Here is a 27,167-nt window from a genome sequence, read left to right as displayed (position 1 = left end):
CTTTATTGATCCCTCAGGAGGATTATAGAGTGGTAGTGTGGCCGAGTTATAGGCTCCAGTCTCTCCTGTGGCATGGCTTGAATCCCACCGCTGTTCGTTTCTAAAGTTTTCCTTTTGCATTGTTTCACATACGAACGTCTCGGTGAAGAATATAATGGAATATGTCGCCCCCTAGTGCTCACTAAAGGAGCAAAACATACTTTAATATAACAGAGCAGTCTCTGAAGGTCCACATCCACGTGAAGCTCCATCCTTTTCCTCTCAAACTTCTTCCAGCTTTCTGGGGGAATAGTGAGGCATTCAATTATACATTGACAGATTTCAGTCAGAGAAGTTTAACAAAAGAGGGGGGATGACTAAAAACGTATACTATTCTATATATATCCAAGATTGTGTCATCTTGCACTTTATTTGTATTGCTCTTTGTTCTTCTTCTTGTTTTTGTTTTATGAATCTATCGTCTGTGTTGCTGTGTGCTGGAAAAACAATTTCCTGAAGGAGACCTCCAGAGGGATCAATAAAGTTGATCTAATCTAATCCATTTCTCCACTCTATGTTTTACTTTGTTTATTGTAGGAAAAAGAACACCATTACCAAATGTTTCTGACACATTATGACACATTAATATGAATCCTTCCAAATTCAAAATACTCAATCACTACCAAAAATTGGATTAACAGCTCCTTTCGCCATTATTATTGTTTCCTGAAAAATAAGTTCTTTAAAAAATATGCCAGTGTTTAAAACATAACACAGGGTCTTTTTGTATTGGAATTAAAAAAGAATAAAATAATAAAATGATTAAAATAAAAATAGAAAGAGATTAATGAATATCAAACACTGCACCAGAATCGTCTCAGTCTGATGTAAGTCAGATCAGACATCTACATGAAACCCTTTAACAATTATGTGGCCCCCATGTGGTCAAATCTTGTAGAAACTAATAATTGTATTTTGTTTTTATTTCTTATACGTATTACTAGTCTACAAGTATGACTATAGGGTTTTTGTTTTTGTGACTTTTGTCCTCCGCTTTTGTCATTTCTGTGAGTATTTATTGCCCCTCAAAAATATTTAAGGGATCTTAAAAAAGAGTAGTAGTTCAAGTTTCAGTTATTACATTTCCCTCCTTTATTTTTGCTAGACGGCCCTTCACATCAGCCATTTTATAAAATGTGGCCTCTGAGGAAATGTAATTACCCACCACGGAAGTAAACAGCAGTCCATCATTTATGTGACATTCTGAGTTCTCACAAATGTTTTAAAGTTTTTACAATGAATATTTAATATTCAAAGAGTATTTTTTATACTCTATACTATTTTTATTAAGTATGTTTTTCTTATTAAAGTATATCAGCGCCATCAGAATATTTAATGTCTGTAATAATTATAATATTATTATAATAATTTATTATTAATAATTATATTTAGAATTTAGTTAAATAATTTCTATATTAAAAAGTTGAATTTTTCCTCATTTAAAAATACAATATTATTTGGATTATAAGCCTTTTTTAATTCAATCTTAAGCAACATTTATAATGTTACAATCAACCATTCAATATTCTGACGGTACTAATAAATCTCCATAGGTTCTTCTTCAAATGACGGCAAAAATGTCGATGGATTAAATTGAGTGAGAATTCTAAATAATCGATTCGTCTAAAAAGGGGGAGATTTCCGAGTCGCGCAGCAGCACCTGAAGGCGTCACGGCGGGACGCGAAGAAAGGAGCTCCAGAGACCCGGGAGAAACTGCCTCGCGGTGGTTGGCGCCAATCCAATTAAACAACAAACAAATCCGCCATATTCCCTCGAAGCAGAGTCTCAAATAACCTCACAGTAGTCCCCGCTGCTGCTGTTAGCCTGCTAGCTCTCCGGGTCTCACCGTGGATGTGGCCCCTTCTCTGCTCCAGTCACGACTCCAGCCGGACAATAGCGAACACATTTCCCGAGAGAACCGCTCAGACGCCGCACAATGGGGGTGAGTTTCCTCGCCGAGTGAGTGGAAGATGGTGGGAATTGGAAAGTGTCGATGACTGTTGTCTTTGGAAAGTGTTTTCTCTGGAGGTGGACTCCTTCGCTGGCTCCTCGTAGCAGCGTTAGCATGCTAGCATCATCATGCTACATTTTCCCGCGGTGCTGCTCGTCAGTGTTTAGAAACAGGGTTGCTTTATTGTGTCCACGCGGGCAGGGTTTGAAGATTCCTGTCGAATCCAGTGTGCTGCAGCTTTCACTCGCACAGCTTATTTAGCTTCTGTGAGGTGAATCAGTGACAGGTAGACTCAAGGAAGCTCGTCACATTGTTCTACCTGCAGACACGATGTGTTTTCTTCGACATGTGTTGATGCTCTTTGCAAATGTACAGCCTTACAGTCACGGCCATCGTGCTGCTGCTCTCACGAAGATGAGTGAAAGTGTGCAAACCTGAGGTGCAAACGTAGCGGGTTTATTGGCTGCCACACTCGCCATGGCCTCTTGAATATAAACTGATTTTTTTTTTGGGTGATCTAGGACGAAAACTCCTTGTAAAAATTCTTAAGTAATCCTATTGCGATCAACATTTGGTGCTTGAGTTAACCAGTCAAATGGTATTGTCAATTTATATATCCTTGCTTGCAGAATGTTTTCACACTATTATTTGGAATGTTCTCTTTCAATGTTATGCTATCTGAGCCGGGTCATGTGTCACAGCTCAGCTGGCTCTATGACTTACGTGGGTGACCTCGATTGTGTCAAATATCATAATGATCGCATCACATTTTTTTTAGTTTTCAGCTCGCGTTACGCATAGTATGTTAGTTGCCTGTGTATCCAAGTATGGTCTTTCGAGCCACTTCCTGTTCTGTTTTTTCATACCTGTTGATACTTGGTTCTAATGTTTCTCTCTTCCCTTTCTTCTGCCGTGTAGAGAAAGTCAAACCGAGCCAAAGAGAAGAAGGCCCGTCGTCTGGAGGAGAGGGCTGCTATGGATGCAGTCTGTGCTAAAGTGGATGCTGCTAACAAAGTAAATTGGAAAACATTGAGGCCATTGTTCAAAATCCAATGTGCTTCATCCATCTTGGCCAATTTAAATAGAGTAGTATGGACTTCAGGAGTTAAAACACCTTGGACAACAATTGAAAAAATTCCTCCGATGAGGAATACTATATATTTTGTATCACATGAAACGTGTCTTAAAAAATCGTACACTTCTTTACATAGGTAAACATGTTTCTTTTTGTTTGTAGCTTGAAGACCCGCTGACTGCTTTCCCAGCCTTCAAAAAGTATGACAGGAACGGGTATGTGCTGCAGTAAATCTATTCTTCTCCTCAAATTATTAATAGTAAAGGGTGAAAAGTGGTAACATAATTATCTTTGCCGTTCTTGATGGTCAAATCCAGCCTAAATCTTCAGATCGAGTGCAAGAGGGTGACCACCCTCAACCCGCTGTCAGTTGAATGGGCCTTCGAGCTGACCAGAGCCAACATGCAGGCTTTGTAAGACCCAGAAACCTCACCAGACCTCTTTTGTTAAACCTTAAATTCGATTAAACTCCAAGATCTTGTTTCCCTCTAGATACGAGCAGAGCGAGTGGGGCTGGAAGGAAAGGGAAAAGAGGGATGAGATGAATGATGAGAGGGCCTGGTACCTTCTGGCTCGTGATGGTGACTCTGCCCCTGTAGCATTCTCTCACTTCCGGTTTGATGTGGAATGTGGGGAAGAGGTGTTGTATTGGTAAGTTGGAGTGTGTTCAGTGGGTGATCTACACACAGTCGATAACTTCTGCCTCTTCTCTGCAGCTACGAAGTTCAGTTAGAGAGTCGTGTCAGGAGGAAAGGACTGGGAAAATTTCTTATCCAGATCTTGCAGCTCATCGCCAACAGGTAAAAAAAAGAGGCTAGTCAACACTTACTTTTTGGATCACTTTTTAAATGTGTTTTTTGCTGAAAATACAATGTGCAAAATTCCGGATCAACATGGAAGCACAGATGGTGCAAATTGTTTGTTTAAATAAACCTTGTTTTTGTCTGGTGGCCGAATATTTCCGAGTACCTGATGTTTCTTTGTCTGTCTTCAGCACACAGATGAAGAAGGTGATGCTAACTGTTTTTAAACACAACCATGGAGCTTACCAGTTCTTCAGAGAGGCTTTACAGTGAGTATCTTTAAAGGGCAACTTTACACATCAACATGACCAACCATAGATGGTAAAAACTAATTCAAAATTATCAGGCAATTTCACCCGGCAACAAGGAACAATTGTCTTCTCTCACTGACTGCACTATCATGAAGTTGTGGTCAACAGCTTCAATTTTAATCTTGATGCCAATATTGTAGTTTATGTGCACAGAATTAAAAAAACATTTTAAAAAAGTTAAATTATTGACAAACCTTTTAATTGGGGAAAAAAGGTGGCCTCTGAGTGAACCAGGCAGAAGTATTGATGTGACTGAGCGATGGAAAGTCGGAGGTGCCCTCCTACTTTTATCCACTGTATAGCTGAGTTGACTTTTTTTCCTGCAGGTTTGAGATCGACGAGACCTCACCAAGCATGTCCGGGTGTTGCGGCGATGACTGCTCCTACGAGATTCTGAGCCGGCGAACGAAACACGGAGAGGCCTCGGTGGGACACAGTCACGGGGGAGGGCACTGCGGAGGCTGCTGCCACTGATTCTGACACCATCACTGGTTTACTGTTCAGTGTTTTTCTGTTACAGAACTTTCCTCTATAGTTTCCCCCCTTTTTTTAATATACATTTATCAGTTCATCATTTATAGCTTCTCCTCATGCTTTTGATTTTTAATGTCTCAGTACAGAACTCTCTCCTGGTTCATCTGTAGACAAGAATATTTGACACCAAAACGGACTTGACTTCATGAATGATAAATACATTTCAGGTTTGATCAGTTTTCATCCTCTGGTTGTACCAACATTTTATTGCCATTGATTCAAAATGGGTATATTCACTGGAAACTGAGCTGGAGTGTACAGAAGTCTGGAGGGAGCAGTTTAAACTGACAATCAAAGTTTTAGAACATTCACATTGGGCCATGTGCCAGGATGTCAAAAGTCGATATGTTTTTGACAAAAGGTATTAGATATCATTGTGACTTCACAAAGCATATTGAGTAAAAATGACTGCAGTGCCTATTTAAGTTGGTCCTTGAGTCATGTTGACCTTTAACAAGGAGGCTTGGAAATAAACTTTGGAAATTTTAGCAAGGCCCGAGTAAGAAGAAAAGATGCTGGGTTTGTCAGTTTTCTTCTTGACATATGTTCCCTTTGAATTTATTTTACTGACAAATGTTGAAGTGATTGGAGGAGCTTCTTGATAGAGACATTAGTGAGCATTCAACTGTACAACATGTTACCTATTCACTTGAGCTTTGTTCCAACGTTTAATGCATACAGTCAATTAAACAACATTATGTGGTACAGACCATTACTTTCTTCTCTGTAAATACATGGACAAACATGAGATGCATCTACGGCAGATTAACACTTAACATGCAACATGTCTGCCTATCCAAGGGGATCTTGCCTTCACACACAGAAACCTATTCGGCATCAGAAGCTTTAACTTTTCCCGTCGACTTGTGTTAAAAGCGTGAACAAATCATATTGATTTAACGAGGGAAAGGATTTGTGTTGTTACCCACAGATGATGCACAATGGCAGTTTGGGTGTTATTACGTGAAAGGAACCTCAGTTTGCTCAGAAGTAACAAACTGGCATTTCTTTTTAATTCAAGTGATCAATAGTGATGATGCATTTAAGAACATGCATGTTTGAGTTGACTAGAAGGCTCTCCGTTACCCATTTTATCCTCTACTTTTCCCACCGTTGTACCACATTTTAACTGTTATTTAAAATTCTCGATTTTTATTTTTTTCCCTCTTTTTTTAAGCGACTTCTTGCTGTTTTCAATTTTTTTATTACTTCTACCGCTGTGTCATGGTTCAGATCAAGCTGTTATTTAAAACTAATGGGGAAGAAATGTTTGTTTCAACATTAATTTCCCATTTCTGTTATTTTCAAATCATGTCGGAACTGAAGTGAAACTTTTGTTGATCGGTGATTCCCATTTACTAAGCTTTTCTTTTAGTGTTGTAAATGGGTGTTTCATAGCTGCATTCAAAACGTTCTTCTGATGGTTCGAAACAAATTCCAAAATGTTTCCATTAAAGCATGTTTGATCACTTTGTGTGCTGTCACCTGGTCTCAAACAGTCAAGTTCTGTTAACTCATTTTCATTAAAACTGATTTTTAAATCTGAGCTGACTCTGTCTTATTTGAACGGTTAACTCTTCACTTCCTTGTTAAAGCACTTTTAGACCCTAGTCTAGAAAGGCGCTTTACAAATGACTATTACTTACTTATTGCAATGACCGATTTAGCCAGGAATATCAATAAAGTATAAAATGGTGAACACCGCTTTGAAGTGACTGGCTAAAGAAAATGTTGGTGGTCTTTGTACAGTTTAAAAGGGAAACTTAAGCCATAAAAAAAGCAATACAAAATTGTTTAAACATTCTCGCTGCCTTTTTCAGTGCGGAACTTGAGTATGAGTCGTGTTTCTTTCGTCCCCCTTTACGTGGGACCCACACCGGAAGTTGTTGGTGCATTGCTGCTGCAGTAAAATTGGAAAAAATGCAGCACACATTCAGTCATATATTTTCTAATGTAAAATCTAAGATGCTCTGATGATACCTAATCATATCGATACATCTTGACTCCGAGTCTTCTCTGTGCTATGTAAGTTTTCTTCTGTTTCATGTTTAGGTGAAGTGTAGCTAAATCTGCTAAGATAACAATGTCTCTCTTTATCATGTTATGCTACAATATCCTGTTTTAAAATGACAATTTTACTACCGGAAGTCGTGTTCATATCTATCAATACCATTTTGTAGTATTACATTAGCAAGGCTGACTCGAAATCGTCGAAAGTGGATTAAACTTTTACTCCCCAATGACCTTAAGTAAATATTAGTAATCCTGTAATGAACTTTCAATTTATTATTATTGTTCGAATGGCAAACCCAATTGTCTTTAAACCTTTGTGTGTATTACTAAGTATTAACGACTCAATTCAAATTCAATTAAAAATCGCCCAAGAATAATTATTCTTCTGTCCTTTTTTTATTCAGTTTGCGATGGTGACAAGGATGAAGTTGAAACTAAAAACGGCTTTTGTGCTCTACTTCATGGTGTCGCTCATGGGTCTGGTCTATGCACTGATGCAACTTGGTAAGCAGTTTGAAAATGCATAAAATATCACTGGCGCTTCTAGATATATTCTGTAATTCAACACAGATTACAAGCACAAATGTTTTGGTTAATAGTTCAATAATGCACTTTATTACAAAGAACCGAAAAGTTTTATTGTCAATATAATACATTTCTAATAAAGAATTTTCACTCATTTTCTACTCACTCTCATGTCGATTTAGGGTTGGGATTATTTTTTCAGAGTAATGTGTTCCTTTGTATTACAGAGTACATTGTACTCTGGGTAAATATCGCAATTTCCTCCAGTGTAGACAGTAGACACTGGCAGCGCTCATGATCATTGTCTGTTGTACTTCCTGTCTTGTGTAGAGCTACAAACACTCTTGGAAAATTGACTTGTTTAAGGTTTTACAGAAAATGTCTGCTCACTGATGACAGTGTTCAGAGGATGACTGTCATCATCCATGATGGACAGTAGTTTGTCCAGCGATCTCCTCTCAGCAACTGTCACCAGTGAGTCCAGCTTCATGCCAACCACAGAGCCAGCCTTTCTGATCAGTCTGTCCAACCTGTTGACACTCCTCTTGGACACAGCAACATGAGAGTCAGTAGAAAATGAGTGAAATTGGGGTGCACTATCACTTTAAGTCTTCTAGTAAATGTAAAAGTTCCTTCTAGTTAAAGAGTGATCCTGGACATCTGTGCTCACATTTATTTACATCAATAAAAAAGGAAGCTGGTAAAGGAAATAATGTGTAAACAGCAATAGTTGTGACAACAAACAAACAATTGTAGGGATTTCCATATTTCCTATAAGACAAATTTCTCTGTCTTTTCTAATTTTCCTTTGAAGTTAAAGTTTGTCCAGGCTCTACATTGTATCACACATTTATACTTAATTACGTCTTTGAGTTTAAACATATTCTGCTGTTGTTAGCCTTTTTATAGGTCTACAGTCATAGGTGTAGATGTAACTGAGCAATAAAAGAATACCTCAGATATACAGTGAAATTGTTTACTCACATTGTAATGTCCAGATGTGCATATATGCGGTGACTCTGTGATGTGTAAGGTATCATCTAATTTTGAACCACAGGTCAACGCTGTGACTGTCATGAGCATGATTTACCGAAAGACCGTACTGTATCTCGCCTGCGTGGGGAGGTGCATCGCCTCCAGGAGCAGCTCAGAAAGTCAGAGGCAACAAAGCAACCTCAGAAACAGGCTCTCAAGTCAAGCGTCCCGACTGTCTTTGTCGTCACTCCTACATATGCCAGGTTTGTTTTTACATTTGTTAAAATAAATCAACGTTATATATTAATTTTAAGTTCAATATAACAATAAAAACTACATTCAACTAACACAAATCACACTTCTGTGTGTGTTTGTTTGATTCTTAGTTTTTGTTCAGAAGACATGTGTGCCTGAGAGCCTTTTTGACTCTGGTGTTGCAGAATTTACAGGCAACGTTACCCTTGACAAAGTCGGAACTGCCTTTATTTGTTTTGAAACCAAAATAGAGTAGACAGTAATTGCCAGGAACTCGCAGGGTTTAAATTTTGTCTTTTAGTTCTGGAGGATGTAATGAATGCTGCCATCTGGTGGCTGTATGTTTAATGCAAACAACAAAAATAAACAAACACTAAATTGTAAAACAAAACAAAAAATCGATTTTATGCAAACTTTATCGAAACATAAACCATACAAGATCTATGATAACAATTAAATGTGAAAATGTGATTAAATGAGCGATCCTATGATGTACTCGACCCAACTTGTGCTCTCCCTGCAGGCTGGTGCAGAAGGCGGAGCTCACTCGCCTTTCTCAAACCTTCCTCCATGTTCCTCACTTGCACTGGATAGTGGTGGAAGACTCTCCTCACAAGACCCCTCTAGTCACTGACTTCCTGGCCAAGAGCTCACTGACCTACACCCACCTTCACATGCCCACCGCCAGAGATCGCAAACTGCAGGAGGTGGGCGGAGCCGTCCTCACTCCCCATTACTTTGATCTTACGCGTTCACTTTTTCATGTGCAGGGCGATCCCAGCTGGCTCAAGCCTCGAGGAGTGGAGCAGAGGAACGAGGGTCTGCGCTGGCTCAGGGAAGATCGGCGAGCACAGCAGGGTGGGGACAGCCAGCAGGGGGCAGTCTACTTCGCTGATGATGACAACACGTACAGCCTGCAGATATTTGAAGAGGTGGGTTGGTTTGAAGTTGTTGGTGACATGAAGTGTCTTGATTCGACTTCACCTTCAGATGCGGAACACGCAGCGAGTGTCAGTGTGGCCGGTAGGACTTGTCGGCGGAATGAAGTTCGAGAGGCCCGTTGTGGAGGGAGGAAAGGTGGGAGGGATCGCTCTGTACGGAAGTAAATAAGTAGCATCAGAATATTGCCTGTTTGAATTTCTCATTGTCATTGTTGATGTTCTATGGGAAAAAATATTTTTAAGCATTCGATTATTTCTTTGAATATTTGAATAAAAAAAATCTAAATAAATTAATATTTTTAGTTTGATATTCTAATTCCAATAATTCAAAAATTGAATTGTACAAATTTTTAGTTATTTTTTATTCATAGCATTTTAAGTCTAACATTAAATATTGGTACAATAAAGATGTTACAAAATTACCTGTTCAATCACATTTTTTATGTATTATATACATTTTTAAATTAAATTACTAAACTCTATGTCTAATTCAATTATAAAAAAAAGAAAATAATAATCATTATGCAAATAATACAATTGTTAAAAAATAAAGAATTAAATCCTTAAAAAAACATTTAAAGAAATAATTGATAAATTCAACCATTCAATATTCTGATGACTCTGATATACTTCCATATCTCCCTGAAGCTTTATTGACAACACCTACAATATTTTTGCTTCTCTCTCCAGGTGGTTCGATTTCACACCGGCTGGCGTCCCACTCGACCTTTCCCCATGGACATGGCCGGCTTTGCGGTGTCACTCAAACTTGTCCTTTCTAATCCCGACGCTTGCTTCGACGGGGATGCGCCCATGGGCTACTTGGAAAGCAGCTTTCTCCAGGGCCTGGTGACCATGGATGAGTTGGAGCCCCGTGCAGCTCAGTGCACCCAGGTGTGTGTATTTTTGTGTTCATCTGTGTGATAGATAGATACAACTTTATATGTGTCATGAACACATGTTTGCATTAATAGGTGTTGGTCTGGCATACTCGAACAGAAAAGCCAAAGATGAAGCGAGAAGACGCCATGCAGGCTCAGGGACTGGGATCAGACCCTGCTGTGGAGGTGTGAGGAATTAATGCACACATTGCTGTTGAATATAACTGCATGACGAGTAAGCCTTGATGTAAATATTGTAAAATATGTACAGGATCATGTTTAAATTATGTCTGTCAAGTGTCATTATGAGTGATCTGTCAACGGGGACCAGTGTGTTTACTTGCGTATTGAAACGGTTTTAGCTGGTCAGCGATTTTCCTCTCAGCAGCTCCAGTGTTGTCCTGGTGGGGGCGTCAATGAGCAACAACAGCGCAGCAATGTTAGCATGTTAGCTTGTCAAAAGTGATCTGGCTACAATGACGCATGTGACTGTCTCAATGTTGATATTATTGGCTACTTTAGGCATATAAAGAATTTTGTTGCCATGGTAATGCTTTTAATGAGCCATCTTCCATGGAAAGTGAAGTTTGGAAAAGAAACAAAATAGGGAGGAAAGCAGCTCGTCATTGAATAACATTGTGTTTTTTTAATTTATTTATGACTTCAAAAATAACAAAGTCATCCATCCCACAGTATCATTTAGCAACACAAAACTAACCTTCTTAGTTAAGTTAAATGGATTATGGAAGAATCTAGATTCTTATATCTGTGCTGTCATACATATTTATTGATGTTGTAGCTGTGACTATTGTAGTATAGAGCATTTTATCATAGATGCATTAGAAACACGTAGAGACCTTAACTTCCTCCTGAATAGCTGCTCTGCTGGTTAAAAAGGGTTTACTGCTGCTGAAAACACAGAGTTCATGTAAATGCTGTCTCCTCATGTCATGTCTGATGGACCCCCAGATATTAGTGAAGAAGTTCTGATGTTCTATTTATGAAACGTCTCTCAGATGTTCTGAAATAAACCGACTGGATGTTGAAAGTTTTTGCTTGTTTTTCTGATCTGATTTTGAAACTCTCAGGCAACAGAACCACACATTTCCTTAAAATAAATAGTGCGACTTCCCTTTTCCTCTACTACATCATGCACACACTGTCCAGCCACCTGTTTGTGTAGCAGGGTAAAATCAGTCACACACACACAGTTGTGTTGTTCAAAGACACATATATTTCTAATTTAGACGAGGAACATCCATTTAAATGCATTTACCATCTAGTTCATATGTGTCAAACTCAAGGCCCGCGGGCCAAATGTGGCCCGCCATGTGATTTTAAATGGCCCGCCTGCCTTACCTTGACCAATGAGCAAAAAAAAAAAAAAAAAAAAAATTGTCCGACAAACCAATCCCACAACAGACAAAATGGTTTTCCTTCTTTTATTCGCGCTGCTTGCGTTCCCTTCTCTGACTCTGCCTCGGTCAGGTTTTCACAAGCGCATGCACGCAATCCATGGCGCAGCAGCACTGTGGCGGTGCACTGCAGGGTCGGGTTCTCATTGCCCAGCCTGTTGTAATGAAAGCGGGGGGCGATGGGCCATACAGTCTGTCTGTCTGTCTGTCTGTCGGTATTATATACCTGTATTATGTTTCCCACGATTGACTCATCTGCCACTAGGCTGCAGCGTCTCCAAATCAATGCGAACAGGTGGAAATTAGAAATACAAATACATCCTCGCAAAATGTCCAAGAAGAGAAAAGTTGATGCGGAGGGAAGGCTATTTCAAGAAAGGTGTGAAGGTGAATACATGTTTGTGCTTCAAGGAGAAAGACCTGTATGTCTTTTGTGTTATGAGGCAGTGTCGGTTGTCAAAGAGTACAATCTAGGCCGGCATTTTGACACCAAACACGGAGCTAAGTATGTCACAGTTACTTATTTTCATAACATGACCAATGGATGGTGGAGAGGGGATCCACTTGGTGTGTTCAGGCATCTACTCATCCATAAGAATTGACAGCCAATATATAAGCTGGGGAACCTAAAAACGTGACCAATAACTGGTTGTGAACTGAGACTTTCTTTCTTGTTGGGACATATAAAGACTCACCAATCTGATTGGTGGAAAAGTTGCTTGTCAGACTTATTTCAGTTGCAACTTGTTAGTCTTGAGCTGTAAGTTTTGACTTATTTTTATATGTAGCAATGTATTTAGTACCACATGCAAGGCGTGCAGCCATTTTTATTTTATTGTAAAATGCTACGTCACACGTGTTGTTAGCAGCTCACAATTGTTGGTTTTACAGTAGTTATGCCCCCTCTCAAGTAATACATTCAAAGTCATTTAACATTAAGGAGTAGTTACATTTATTTTACATTAGCTTACATTTAGTTACATTTATAAGTTACATCTGGCCCTTTGAGGGCAGCCATTATGATGATGTGGCCCCTGGTGAAAACCAGTTCGACACCCCTGATCTAGTTGATGCAGTTTTTGTTGCGTAAATATCCCAATATACACACATCTTGACACTTATTAATACATTTAAGAGGATCATGTGAAGCTATTGAGTCACACACACACTCGATTAGTCACGCTTGTCATCCAGACAACACATGACGATAAACACTTTTATTGACATCTGACTTCTAAATCTCTAAGTGTGCATATTTTACAACTTGTGTGTCACAACAATTTTGAACATGAACATATATGGAGAGAAGATTTAATCTTTCATTTGAAAACTTTATTTTCAAAGTAAGACAGAAAAGTACAAATAGATTGACAAAAGTTAATCATTTCCAGAGGGAGGTGTGTGTGTGTGTGACGACAGATTTGCAGGTTAAGGCAGCATCTTTGTGACGTTAAAAGTTCTTTGAGTCGCCTTCACTCCACTCTGAGTCATTCGCTCACTCATTCAGCAGGACGGCAGCAACTCTGGTAGGTAACTGACTTTATTTACTTTTACTGTTTTACTTTTAACTCCCTTTTGTCTAGATTATTGACAGGATGAGTTAGTTAGTTTTTATCCTTATTATTTGATATAATCATATACTTGATTTACTGTATTATGTGTGTTTTTTGAGTGTGTGAGTATATTGTGAGTATTCTATTTTTATCTTACAGCTTCATTTGAGTCTTATTTTTAGTTAACTTGGTGGTTACACTGAGAGTTAAAGCCTGTTATCAATTTTAACTTTGGTTCAGGTTTTACATGTACACAAACACAAAAAAATCCAACATGGAGTTAAATTAAGTTTAATATGTCAGCTTTCACATCTAATTATATTAGGTTAGTTCACTGTATAATTTAAATTATAATCGAATTTGAGATAGTTTCTAGCAAGCAGTATATACATGAAAAATAAAGTTCTCAACCGTATACAAAAAAAGACTTATATTGTTAAATGTGACCCAAGCAAACCAGAGAATGAACAATAATAGATAGTTGTGGAAGGTGAAATAATTGCTTTTAATCAACAGAATTATATTGTTAATTGCTATAAATAATTATTATGTTGTGTTTACAACACTGGCAATAAATGTTTCTGTAGATTAAAGGTATCTCCGGAACAATACCAGTATCCTTTACAAATAACTATTACTGACTTACTTACTTTATCTTGAATCCCAATAAAAACTTTAAAAGCAATGTGTTGTGGTTAAACATCTTGATTTAAGTTTGACCTCTGACTGTAAATCACCAAAACCATTTTTTGTTATTTTATTTCCAAGTTTGACACATTGTTGACACATTCTCCTGGGTGACCTCACATCAGGTGTTCCTTGCTTTGCCCCAAGCGACAACATCATCACTATTGATTGACTAAGGCTCAGAGTCCAAATCAAAGTCAAAGTCTCTTGTTATCATCACAACCCCCGATAACAGAGAACACACAATCACCAGAGGACGTCGAGTTGTCGTCATGCTGGAGATACACAGTATTTCCTCACTTGTTCATGGGATCTGTGAAATGGACTCTGTACAAATATTGTGGTCTGAGGGCCACAATCGGGCCTTTGATAATAACGCTTACTGGCTCTGATGAGAACAACACCGGGTTGTTGCTCTATGGGTAAATTAAAACTAAAAAGTGACCTGCTCATGTGTTATATAAATATACAAAAATGTTGTTGATTTAAGTGTGTCTTAAATAGATCTTAGACCTCTATTGTACTCATCAGTTTGTGTCTGTTTGTACAAAACTCTATTTTCATTGAAATATCTACATAAGAAAATTCAATTAAGCCTCGCCCACTGTTTTTCTGGAAATTAAATCTTGTTAACCATAACCTGCCTCCTCTGCTGAGGTTTGTCACCAGGCGTCTTCAATCCTGGAAGTCTCCACCTCCAAGGGATGTGTTGTATAAACAAAGCAGGACATGCTTACAGCTGGCTGGAGGAGGAGTGATGACATTATTACGTCATAATGGACTTCGCTCTTGTAACCTCTTGTTTGCTGAGATTTCAAACAGAGGAAAACTTGATAAAGTAATAAGTTCAAAACATGGTCATGATGACTGCATCTTGGAGAGGAAGACTTTAACATTTGAAACATGGGAGTCAGGAAAGTTGTTTTTTCACAGTTGATCTTTTAACTTTTCTGTATCGACATATTTTTTTATATTCACTAAATGCTTGGTATCACAGCAGAATGCATTTTTAAAAAGTTCAAATTTTGGTTTCTAACAAATGTTGAAAAAAGTAACAACAAAATGGCGACGTCGGTAGAGAAACCTGTCTGAGAAGAGCTGAACCATAAAACCACATAATCAGTTATTTCACATGATTACACACAGAAACAGATCATGAAGAACTTCATTGTCAGTGCACAGATATCACTCTGGAACATTTGCCTGATTTTATCTTCTTATCGTCTGTCCCTGAACTTTTTCTGCAAGAATGTGTGTGTGTGTGTGTGTGTGTGTGTGTGTGTGTGTGTGTGTGTGTGTGTGTGTGTGTGTGTGTGTGCGCCACTTATATAACTGCATCAATTCTGATCTCTCGCTACATTTCTTGGCGACAGGTGACGAGGGCACAGCAGTGAGTACTTGACGAGTAGAACAGTCAAGATGACAATCGGAAAGAATTCCAGGAGAAGTTCAACTCGCAGTTCCATTCGTGCTCCAAAGTTTTTAGACAAATCGAATGGATTCTACGGTCGCCTGGACGATGAAGGTCGCGCCAAGATGCAGGAAGGCCCTTACACAGTTCAAGTGTGTGTTCATGGAAGAGAAGAGAAGCTTTATGACTGCGCCATAGAAGACGACTGCGAGACGCTCCTGCACAGGAAGCCCAGTCGACTCAGCAGCAGGTGGAGGAGAAGCACCAGGAAGAAGCAGAGAGAGGAGGAGGAGGAGGAGAGAGAGGACCAGCTTCAACACAGAGACAAGAGGCCTAGTCTGAGCATGGAGAGCACCATGGACACACGGGAGAAGAAGGTGGAGGAGGATGAAAGCGTGGAAGTCATTGTCCACTTCCAAGTCAGGGAGGACTCCGACGACCAGGTTCTGATACGAGACAAGCAGGAACGAGAGGAAGAGGAGAAGGTGAAGAAGGAGAAGGAGGACAGAGTGAGGGCAGTGAAGAAGAACTCTGTGAAGAACTATCGAAAGGTGAGATGAAGAATTCAAACGAGCACTTGAGTGTATGAAATACTTTTAAACCACAAACTGAGGGTGAGTCAACATCAAGATATTGATCGAGGTCATGCGTTTCCTAGACACCCCAGGGGTCATGATACAGTTGTGTTTGTGGTCTGAATAGTAACTGTTGAGTATGCTTTAGTTTCTATATCTAGCCAATAGTGTTTAGGGTCTCTTAATAGGGTCTTCATCACATTCTGAAAAATTGTGAAACGCAATCCACCATAGTCAACAACTCATAAGCCAGTCCAAGTGTCCAATATCTCATAAAATTAAGGAAAAGAGCCCAGTATCTCACAAATTATGAAAATACAACCAAAAATAAAAAACAACCCAAGCACTGCAGCAGGATACTACAACTGTCTTACCTCATTGAGGAAATTGGATTTGTAACAGTAGTTCACAAAAAACCATACAATACATATTTTAAAACACAATTTAAGAAAAAAACAAATAATAAAAAAGTTGGTAATAAAAATAAAATAAACACAATAGTATATAAAATATTTTTAAAAATAATCAACAAGAGCAAGTAGCAAGTAGTACTTCGATTAGTTAATTATCATATTTCAATAAAATAATGACACTTTGTCCACGCAATGTTCCAAACTATTAATCGCCATGGTAAACATGGCATGGTTAAAAATGGGTCAAAGTTCATCCTTGTCACCAACACCTGACTGGGTTTTTAACAGAGTTGGGATTAATGGAGCAGAAAGAACATGGGACATTCCTTAACTATCAGCGGCTGGGATCAACCCTCCTTCCTGACTCGCACCATAAACATTCCTGAGCTGTTGACCAATCCGCTCCACCCTCAGACCTCCAGCCTCCATGGATTAGCAGGCGCCTGCACAGAGTCGGACCAGAGGTTTTAAGATAACCTTTCTGGTGGTCAGTCAATGTTCATCAATGTTTTAAAAAGCATCTGTAAGCAATAACTTGAACTGATCTGTAGCTGTCAATCAAATGGGATCAATTGGAAGATACAAACAAGAAACAAGAATTTCATTGTGATGCAATGAGCTGGAGCTGCCCGAGAGATTCCCTGTGAAACCAAAGACAGAAACTGAGTGCAGAACGTGCACCAGTCACATCATGACACATTTAAGATTCTAGTTCACTAGTGAGCGTGAATGGTGAGATGAATTATAGACTTAAAAGTGGTTTTCTTCTTGCTCTCCAGGCTTTGGATCGTGCCTTCCGTCGTGGCTGGGAAACCTTCATCACAAACTTGTACAGCGTCACCCTGACCCCTGTGACATCAACATCATCCTCGCCATCGCCTTCATCCGACAAGATTCCCCAACAGGACTGTCAGTAGACAATGAGTTAAACTAGCAGCTGAGTTCACTGTGATGTTCAAAAAGGACTGAGTTTCCCTGCTGCTTCATTCTGTCTTTGTACTGTTCATGATTTCACAAACCAACAAATCTATTTCGTGCATGTATTTTCTACTTTGATCTTCACTATTTTGACATATTGTCATACTTTCCCCTAACACTGTTTTTGATATACTTTTGATCAAAACAATGATCCTGCTTTTTGTCGTTTCACACACTATTACAGAATGTTTTTTTAGCTAGCTAGGCGTCTTGCTAAAAAAGCAAATATTGATGATTCATTGCTGTTCATCAACTCATATTTTAAATGTATTATAGTCGTTTTCACTTTATATTTATTGAACTACAAACTATGTGAAAGCATCTACTGTCGTTGTGCTATTGTTGGTCTTACATGATAAAATGTTGCAAATGTGGCTAAAAATAAGATTTTTTTTTACAACATGTTTGTCAATCTGTAACTTTGAATTGCTTCTATCTTGAAAATAATCACATATAACCTGGAGTTTTTGTATTAGTGTGGCTTAAACATTCATCCAGCCTGTACGTTTGTTTCAAAACAGATTATCATGTAACTATATTTCTGTTGGTGTAAATGTTGTTTGTCAAAGTTCTCTTTTATGAAGGTTGGAAAACTTGAAGAGAAACACAATTCATTTTTGTAACAATTTCTTCTTCTAGCTGGTACTAACAAAGAGAATGAATGGTTAAGATTGCTGATTGATTGTATTTTTGCTGTCTTTTATTGAAATAAATATATACTTTATATATATATATATATATATATATATATATATATATTTTAATTGAGTGTTAAATAAGTAAGTTAGTTAATTATTTGTATTTATATAGCGCTTTTCCAAATAAGGGTCACAAAGCACTTAAACAATCAAAACAATATTCAATAAAGTATATACTTTAAAGGTCAAGATAACCCTGAATATTTCCTTCTTCCTTCTTCCTGTTTTAGACAGACAGATATACAGATAGATAGATACATAGACAGACAGACGACCGACCGACCAAGAAGTGTATATATTGTATATATATATATATATATATAAATACCTACTTTTTTTGTGAAATCAATTTAAATCCTATTTATTGGGTGACAATATTTGTCAATATATGTGGCAAAAAAAATGAACTAATGAATTATAAAAATATTAACAAACGTGCACTTAAAGCAGCTCTAGGTAGTTTGGGTACCATAATATTTTTGTACTAAAATATTTTTATAAAACTTGTGATCATCATCAACATCAAATTCAAACTAGTTGAATGACTCATATACCGTGACTTGAGGTGTTTTGTGTGATTTTTATTTTCACTGTAAAAGTTCTTGGGGAGGGTGTTAAGGGGGTATTACGGTACAAGAACAAAGTAAAGATTATGTTAATTACAAAGCCGTCATAACGCATATCATATTCTTTATCCATAATCTGACTCATTACCTCATGGCTATCCATCCTTCATTCATCACTGTAACGTCTGGAAATTCGTCCAACTGCTGCAAACCTGGACATGGAAACTTTTGCGAGGTTTAGTAGTCATGGGAAATGTAGTCTCCCGTCAGGCTAAATACTACCACTTTAGTCCACTGGCGTCAACTTTTCATTTCAGAGAATCACCGTGATAATGAAGACAGAAGCGCTGATGCTCTTAATTTGAAAGCCAAAAGTCCAGTGTGGCGGTACTTTTTTGAGAGATGTTGCAAAACGTAAATAGGTTGACAATCTTAGATCGTTTTAATCAAGCAATAAGTATGGAAAAAATGAATGAACTAATGAATGATAAACAAGATAACAAACGTGCATTTAAACATTCAGCGGTGATGATGAAAACAGTTGCGCTGATGCTCTTAATTTGAAAGCCGGAAAGTTATTTCCTACTTCTTAAACCCGAACAACTGATAAAATGTACACCGTTCAGTAGTATGTTGTTTAGTAACGATGACTTGAAGATGCTGAACTACTACATAGAGCTTTATGCGTGGCGGCTTCATCGATTGGCTAGATTTGAAAAAATGACCAATGTTTATTATCATTTCATTGATGTTCAAAGCATTCTTGCAAATAAGCACAGATCGAATGTCTTTATATGTAAGATCAAATCCTAAATAAAATTCAATGAATCTTACCCACGGACGTTAATTCGCAATACTTTTACGAGATCACGCAAAATTAGATTTTTCTTCTTTGTCCCCTCAGGGGCTCCGTTGGTTGGACATCCGGTTACAGGGGTGGAGTTCCGGTAGTCGCGAGGTTAAAAGCAGACTCTGCTCGTCCCTCGTTCACTTTCTCGTCATCAAGGTAAGAGAACTGTAGCTGTAGAGTAACATAGTCACCTTACCAGTGTGTTCTTGGCTCTGTTAAGTACATTTTTTTTCGTACTAGTTAGGCGGTTTGTCAGTTTATTAAACTCAATTGTTTCGGGCATTTTCCATAATGGCGCATGTTGTCGTGTCCAGATGATTCTGCATCTATCCAGTGCCATCCACTCATGTAACGAGACACATTTTCCTGTAATGGCCGCCCATAGTTTTACCCTTAATATATTGACACTATGAATGCATCTTATCGAGATTATTGGTTAAGATCATTAATTGTTACTCGGTTCAGCGTTTCTCGATGATGAAAACTTTCACAGACCTGTTCTGAATGACTGTGACTGTACTTTATCAAACTCTGAAGAGAAACTGCATGAAAAATGAGGTAGATTTTCAACACGTGGTTGTCACGTGTCAGCTAAATGCTAAGCTAACGTGTTCTGTTCTTTGCTGTACAGATGAAGGCGCTCGAGGAACTTTCTTCAGTCCAGGTAAATGCATTAATAATGTATTTAATCAGCTGATTTAAAGCTGTTTTAGTGCTACTGTGATGTGTTCTGGTTGAACTCTCTCACTGAACTAGATCATGTGGAACATTACAACCATCTGAGAAGCCAGACTAAACTAATGGAATATTTTGTGTTGGAGCTGTAATAAAATGTGTGGTTCTGTGTAGGTGACTGACGTCTGCTCTGCAGTGATCGATCCGGGATGAAGGTAAATCTATCAATGTTTCTAATAGAAGTTAGAGCAGCTGTTGGCACAGTGATGAATCAGGAACTCTCTCTTACTGAATCAGCTTTGAAGAAACTCCTTTACCAGATTCTGAGTGTTTAGTCGATCAATCACTTTACAAATAAATGGACAATAGTTTAAACGTTAAATATCATTTGGTCTTGTTTAATCTAAATATAAAACCTTTTCTTTCAGATCCATGTTTCTAAATTAAAAGAATCATGTTTGCTGTCACGAGGAAAATATTGTGAGTAAAAGTTTATTCTTTTGATGCTTATGTTGGTAAATATGATGATTTTCATGAAAGACAAGCATATACCTGATCATTGTGATGTCACCCTTAATCTGACTCCCTCCACTAAGTTGTGTTTTCATGATATTTGATTAGGTTTGATTCAGATTTTCCTTTTCTGACAGGAACAAGAGCTGGACTGTGACCCGACGAGTTCTGAATTCAAGTAAGTTCTCCTGGTTGAATATTTGTCAGTTTAAGATAAAATAACCTAATCAAATATGGTCATAACACTTTATCTCTAATGAGAAAATATTTTAACCTTTTTAAAATGACCTTAACAGGGCCTTCAGTTATTGCGTTGTGAAACAAGTAAAGATTTAAGTTTGAAAGTTGAGGGTGTGGTGTTCCAGTGATGATGAAACTTAGCTCACTTTGAATCAATGTGAAACGACACGAACGACTGAGGAACCCACAACAATTATTATACACATGTGTCTTAGTTTTATCAAAGGCCCAACGTGTGGAAATGTTTTGGACATATAAAAAAAAGCAATTTGATCCTCTGTTTAATCTTAATTTTAAAACTTTTCTTTAGATCCATGTTTCTAAATTAAAAGAATCATGTTTGCTGTCACAAGGAAAATATTGTAAGTAAAATTTTATTATTTTGATGCTTGTGCTAGTAAATATGATGATTTTCATGAAAGACAAGCATATACCTGATCATTGTGATGTCACTCATAATCTGACTCCCTCCACTAAGTTGTTTTCATGATGTCTGATTAGGTTTGATTCAGATTTTCCTTTTCTGACAGGAACAAGAGCTGGACTGTGACTCGACGAGTTCTGAACTCAAGTAAGTTCTCCTGGTTGAATATTTGTCAGTTTAGGGTTAATGGGTTTTAACCCAACAACACTGATGGTGATGATACCTTTGAATCTCGTTCGTCTGAACTCCTGTTGAACTTCCATGTTACTGACATCAGTAAACTTCTGCTAATTATCACCAAACGTGTTCTATTGGCCTCTAATGTTTTTGTGTTTTTCTTCAGGTGTTGTTTGAGTCGTACTCCTGGCTGTTGGACAAATGGCTCATCAAGGTGAGAAGTTTGTATCTCTGTCTTGTTCCGCTGCTTTCCTTTGTGATGACACCCGCACACGTCTTACGCCATGTGTTTGCCAGATCCCGAAAGGGTAAACCCACTGGTTGCCATGGCAACAAGGGGACAGTTGTTGTGGTGGCAACAGTCTGAATGGAAAATGACTTAAAATACTTAATGTTTTCTAGTTCTTCGCTAAACATTGTTTGCTTCGTCCAGGTGGACTTGAATGACGTCGTTGGAGCTGGTCAGAGGTGGGTGTGGTCATATTGTGCTAGAATGTATGCAGAAATGATGAGTTGCATGTACCGCCCCAGTCTGAAGATTCATGACTGATTGGACAAACTCTGATCCACACTGTGCATGCTGATGATTGTACTCAAGACATCTGATGTTTAAACTCGTCAAACCTTTGTTTTGCAGGCTATTGTCGCAGTAGTCGTCGTATTGAAGAGCAGCAGGGACCACCTCAGGTACTTGTCCAACATGGCTATAAGATTACGTCACTAGACATGATGTCATTTGTTGTACCGCTCCAGTCTGAAGATTCATGACTGACTGCATCAACTCTGATCCCTGTAGACTTGAACTGTCTTCTACAGAGTCAAAAGCACTTGTTGAACCTCTGCTCTTGTTTCACAGACTTTGTTGATTGACATGAAGTACTGACTCCTGCACAAGTGAGTAACAACGTGGCTGAATGTGGTCATGACTACATTAAAGAATCTGACTTAAACTTGTCAATTTGTGAATATTGAGCTAATTTTTCTTTTTCTCTCCAGGTTGTGTCTGATGGCACTGCAGAATTTTGACTGATCAAATGGTTTAATAAAGTAATTGAATTATGTAAACATCTCTTTGTCTTTTCTGACATTTGCTGTGAATAATCACCCATTTTATGGCTAGAAGTCATTCAGGGTAGAAGAAATGACCAGAACAAACCAAATGGTTGTTTTTGCATTTTAAGCCCCAATGTCTGAATTATTGTGAAATGAGTCAATGCTTTTTCAATCTGGGTTTAAAGGGTCCTTTCCTCTTTTGGACCTCAAGTGGATCTGTTAGCCATAGACTTAGTTTGTCCAGGAATGTGACTGTACTGCAACTGATGCGTAACTGTCATTGACTACCTGACCAGTTATTCAGATGTAACATGGATTTCTTCGGTCAGTGATCCTGTTTATTTGCAGAGACCAGTGGCGTCACTCGTGTCAGCCTCTTAGAGTTCAAACATAGTTGGGTGCATGATCTTTCAATTACATGGTAAAACATTACTAGTTGGGACATAAAAACGGATCTAATTCGGAATGGGGAACACTTTAATTTAGTACTCATTCTGGAGAAAACCATGATGTACAAAATTTAAAACTTTCTAAGCATGTGGACAAATGTATTAAATGAGGTCTGTCTCTTGCGCTGCTTGAGCTAGTGCGGATGGCAGTGGAGAACCAAAAACACTAGTGGCCGATTCCTCTGTCACCATTGGCTATTTGCCAAAGGAAGGGTGCTCTGATCAATTCTTCAGTTCATCACGGTTTGGCTTCTAATGTGGCATGACGGAGAATGATTTTAATTTAAAGAAATGCCAAACGCCACCCTGGGAATTGCGCAGAGGGAAATGGTTAAATGACAAAAAAAAATGCAGAGGTTGTTCCATTTAAAACCCTTGATCAGGTTTTCAATTATGAAAAGCTCCGATTTTGGGCGGGACCATAGCAATGCAGAGTCTTACTGGTGGTTGGGGTTTACCAGGACCACCACCACCTCTGCAACGAAGGCGATTGTTTCAAAATCAAAAGCAAATGTTCAAATCATCCGCAGCAGCACCATCCTTCTCGGCCTGCGACTCAAGGTAAACATGCATTTTAATTGGTTAATGTATTTTTTCCAATTAAAGTCAGCTTTTCTTTTATAGGAAACAAACTGTGGCATGGTTTGGATTGCTACCATGCAGCATACAAGGCCAAGGAACGAACCTTCATAAAAGTCACTTAAACTACCCCAAACTCAGGCCTCTTTTTCCCTCATTCTGAAAGGGAACAAAGACCCTCTGTCGTGTGCTTCTTACCGCCCCTTCAGCCTCTAGAATGTTGACTTTAAACTATTATCCAAACTTCTAGCTTCACGTCTTGAATCGTCACTCCCGGTAATTGTTTCTCCTGATCAAACAGGCTTCATTAAGAATAGACAATCTTTTTTTAACTTGAGAAGGTTAGTCAACATAATCTATATGTCCTTGAAATATTCAGTTTTATATCAGGCTATAAGATAAATGTAAACAAATGTGAATTATTTCCAGTTAACTAACCCCTTAGCAACTCAATATCAATTACATTGTTTTTTTTGTCTATCTAAGAATTACAATTACACGCAAATATCAAGGACTGTTCAAGGCAAACTTTCAGCACTGCTTGGAATGGATGCAAAAGGATTTTGAGCGCTGGTCACTACTACCTCTTTATCTCGCTGCAAGAGTAAATTCTGTTAAAAGAAACATTTTACCCATATTCTCATATCTCTTTCCATTTATACCAGTATTTCTCCCACAGGTTTTTTTTTAGAAAAATAGAAACATCAATTTTGGAATTTATTTGGAATATAAAGAACCCAAGTATACGTAAATAACTTCTGCAAAGGTCAAAGTCACATGGAGGGTTGGCTTTACCCAATCTAAAACATTTGTATTGTTGAGTACTGGATCGACTTTGAGGGGTCTCACAATCCCCCGTCTTGGATAGCTATGGAAGCTGCATCTTCCAAACCAGTTTCACTGTCTGCCCTGACACATTCTTCTGCTAACTGTCCCACTTATGCTCCTATTAAGAATATTATAATCAAAAACACCTTAAAGATTATTACTCTGGATTAAACGTCATTTCGATCTACAGTCAATCCCCATCACTGCTCCCATAATCAGAAACCACATATTTGCCCCCGTATTAGTAGACTTAGTCTAAGTAGAATTATCAGAATCACACTCTCTTCCTTAACACTTCTTCAGATATTTACAAATCCGTACTTTTGCCCAAAAACATTTGATCAACTTCCAAATTTGCCTGAAAAAACTCTGTTGGAAATAATTTTTCACAAACTCCAGTGATAAAGTGCTTAATAACGCATAATAACTATAATAGAATCCAAAATCTCACTTCAACGTCTCTGGATGGGATCAAGGCTCTCTGGGAGGAGGAGATCGGGGAGATCATTTCTGAGGACCAATGGGACAGAGTTCCAAAACTATCTAAAATATACGACCACGTTGATGTAGTTTGTGAGAGGTGCCATAATGGAATAGCTAACTATCCACACATGTTTTGGTCATGTCCCTCTCTGACCATCTTTTGGGAGAACATCTTTAGGACATTGTCAGAGGTCAGAGAGACCAATATCTGACCGAATACTTTAACCACTTTATTTAGTATTTCTGATCTAATTCTAACCAAACTCCAAAAATATGTAGTAGCCTTTTCAACATTACTGGCCCGACGCCTCATCTTGATGAGATGGAAATCACCAGCACCTCCATCACACACATCGGTGCTGAAAGAAGTGCTCAGCAGCTTAAAATTAGAAAAAATAAGTCCCACTTTAAGAGGGTCCATCACTTAGTTCAAAAGAATGTGGGGACCTTTTCTGGTATATGCAAGGACAATGCACTTGACTGTCACCTCATGAAAATATTTTCTTTTATTTCTTGTTTATCTTAAATGCTTGTTTGGATTGACAATGTCATAATCTACAGGATGTGGGGTGGGGTGTGTTTGTGCGGATCAGGTATGTTTTGTTTTGTTTGTGTTTTTCTTTCTTTTTTTTGTTTTGTATTTTTCTTTCTTTTTTTATTTTTATTTTGTGTTCTTTGTTTTAGTTCTGTTTTTATCTTTTCTGTTTTACACAATTATGTATCTTTACATCTTTTTATATTTTTTTATGAATATATATGTTTGAGTGTGTGTGGATATATATATATATACTTTTATTTTTACAGCTGCAAAAATGTTATTTCCCTTCTTCTGATGGACATTTTCTTCTTTCATATTTTTAATTTTCTCTGTGAATCATACCATTTACACTGTTGAGCTGTATTTGTTGTTTTGTGTGAAAAATCAATAAACAAATATCTTAAAAAAACAAAACCTATCTGAACCTAATAATAAAAGATCAGAGGACTCATTAAAATACTGGGAAACGTTTAGAAATGTCCTCCAATCAATCACTGTTGAGACACTACTTTTTTTGACAATTGTTCCATAAAACACAAGTTATCCAAGCCCTTTTTTTGTTTTTTTTAAATTATCAAGACCATTTCCGCACAAATGATGTCAAAGCTTCACATTATTGTCCACTTAGATTAGATCAGATAGACTTTATGAATCCCTCTGGAGATCTCCCGACCAGGAGGTAGGTGGGCCCCACAGCCAAAGAGCAGAGAACCACTGTATCCTCCACTTTTATACCTCGCCCTCAGGTGGTGACTGGCCACCAGCGGAGTGAGCAAGTGATCAGAACTTAACAGGAGAAAAAAAGTTTTTCTCATCCCACTTCTTCATGGACATTGACCCAGTTGTGCCGAAAACCAATCCGAGTTCTTTTTACTCAGGAATTTTCACCTTCATGGGGTACCCAGTACATTTCTCTTCCTGGTTGCACTATCCTTTTCTCTTGTCTCTACTGGACAAGGACCAGTCATTGCAGCCTAGCGTTCCCCTCCGATGAACTGCATGTGCTCAGGCGCTCAGGATACCACCTCTAGCTGTTAGATCAATAACCTCTGAATGTTTTTTTCTCTTATTAACTTTGACCTCGGCCAAGAGAGCCTAAACTCCTTTACATGGTGTCAGAAGTGGCGGCACAGTTTCTTCATTGTTAAATCTTTTCCTAGTTTTTCCTGAGGATGGCAAAGTTTTTGCCTCTCGATCGGTTTAACTTCGTCAAACCCAAGGACTGGCCGGACTGGAAGCAGCGCTTTGCAAGGAACCGGATTGCCTCCAATCTCTATAAAAAGCCAGCTGACGTGCAGGTGAGCAGGTTTTAAAGAAGAACTGGCTCTGTTGGCATGAAGCTGGACTCACTGGTGACAGTTGCTGAGAGGAGATCACTGGACAAACTACTGTCCATCAAAAAAATGTAATGTAATGTGCTTTGCAGACTCAAATGGCCAGAAAATTGATACAGGGTTAACTGCAGAAGTACAAGCATATGAAGATTCTATGGGGAGCAAGAAAGGTACATGTCAGTAATGGAGCATATTAAGGCAGAAACTTTTTAAGATGACTCATGGCAGTATGTCACATACTACATCCAATAGGGTTGCCACAGAACAAGAGAATTGTCGCTTCGCCCGCCATGGAACACTATAGAGAACGAGGTAAAATGGCCTTCATAATTCACCATAAAAAAATGTCGAGAGAGATATAAAGACAATGTCTGAACTCCCTTGGTAGTAACTTGCATCTGATTTGTGTGTTCAAAGGAAAGCA

The 27,167-nt window shown here is 38.3% G+C and overlaps 3 protein-coding genes, 1 long non-coding RNA gene and 3 other non-coding genes across 7 annotated transcripts; all 7 read left to right on the top strand.

Annotated features, from left to right (window-relative positions):
- Positions 1-1,744: 1,744 nt before the first annotated feature.
- Positions 1,745-6,260, top strand: naa40 (N-alpha-acetyltransferase 40, NatD catalytic subunit). Its single transcript, XM_087790004.1, has 8 exons — positions 1,745-1,982; positions 2,910-3,005; positions 3,229-3,281; positions 3,384-3,479; positions 3,559-3,717; positions 3,783-3,866; positions 4,061-4,138; positions 4,507-6,260. The coding sequence occupies exons 1-8, from the start codon at positions 1,977-1,979 to the stop codon at positions 4,652-4,654; spliced, it is 720 nt and encodes a 239-aa protein (XP_087646130.1). The 5' UTR covers positions 1,745-1,976; the 3' UTR covers positions 4,655-6,260.
- A 345-nt stretch (positions 6,261-6,605) lies between these two features.
- Positions 6,606-11,346, top strand: b3gat3 (beta-1,3-glucuronyltransferase 3 (glucuronosyltransferase I)). Its single transcript, XM_087790005.1, has 8 exons — positions 6,606-6,739; positions 7,132-7,231; positions 8,310-8,490; positions 9,006-9,189; positions 9,253-9,414; positions 9,473-9,559; positions 10,114-10,317; positions 10,398-11,346. Exons 2-8 carry the CDS (start codon positions 7,138-7,140, stop codon positions 10,494-10,496), a joined length of 1,011 nt encoding a protein of 336 aa, XP_087646131.1. The 5' UTR covers positions 6,606-6,739; positions 7,132-7,137; the 3' UTR covers positions 10,497-11,346.
- Positions 11,347-13,140: 1,794 nt separating this feature from the next.
- LOC148082758 (uncharacterized) lies at positions 13,141-18,228 on the top strand. The gene is made up of 3 exons (XM_087790003.1): positions 13,141-13,245; positions 15,333-15,921; positions 17,138-18,228. The coding sequence occupies exons 2-3, from the start codon at positions 15,379-15,381 to the stop codon at positions 17,273-17,275; spliced, it is 681 nt and encodes a 226-aa protein (XP_087646129.1). The 5' UTR covers positions 13,141-13,245; positions 15,333-15,378; the 3' UTR covers positions 17,276-18,228.
- A 1,314-nt stretch (positions 18,229-19,542) lies between these two features.
- On the top strand, positions 19,543-22,544 carry LOC148082754 (uncharacterized). Its single transcript, XR_015710943.1, has 12 exons — positions 19,543-19,606; positions 20,082-20,114; positions 20,300-20,340; positions 20,554-20,605; positions 20,776-20,816; positions 21,189-21,240; positions 21,409-21,449; positions 21,646-21,693; positions 21,913-21,947; positions 22,117-22,166; positions 22,336-22,373; positions 22,476-22,544. It is a non-coding gene; the product is annotated as an uncharacterized LOC148082754 (long non-coding RNA).
- LOC148082757 (small nucleolar RNA SNORD29) lies at positions 20,998-21,062 on the top strand. Its single transcript, XR_015711273.1, has one exon. It is a non-coding gene; the product is annotated as a small nucleolar RNA SNORD29 (small nucleolar RNA).
- On the top strand, positions 21,731-21,851 carry LOC148082756 (small nucleolar RNA SNORD22). The gene has a single exon (XR_015711270.1). It is a non-coding gene; the product is annotated as a small nucleolar RNA SNORD22 (small nucleolar RNA).
- Positions 21,976-22,050, top strand: LOC148082755 (small nucleolar RNA SNORD31). Its single transcript, XR_015711265.1, has one exon. It is a non-coding gene; the product is annotated as a small nucleolar RNA SNORD31 (small nucleolar RNA).
- Positions 22,545-27,167: the final 4,623 nt, after the last annotated feature.

The sequence above is a fragment of the Callionymus lyra genome, chromosome 4 (genome assembly GCF_982586985.1).
Source record: "Callionymus lyra chromosome 4, fCalLyr1.hap1.1, whole genome shotgun sequence".
Lineage (NCBI taxonomy): Eukaryota > Metazoa > Chordata > Actinopteri > Syngnathiformes > Callionymidae > Callionymus > Callionymus lyra.
Note: the sequence above shows the minus strand (reverse complement) of the source record. Positions and strands in the feature narration are given on the sequence as shown.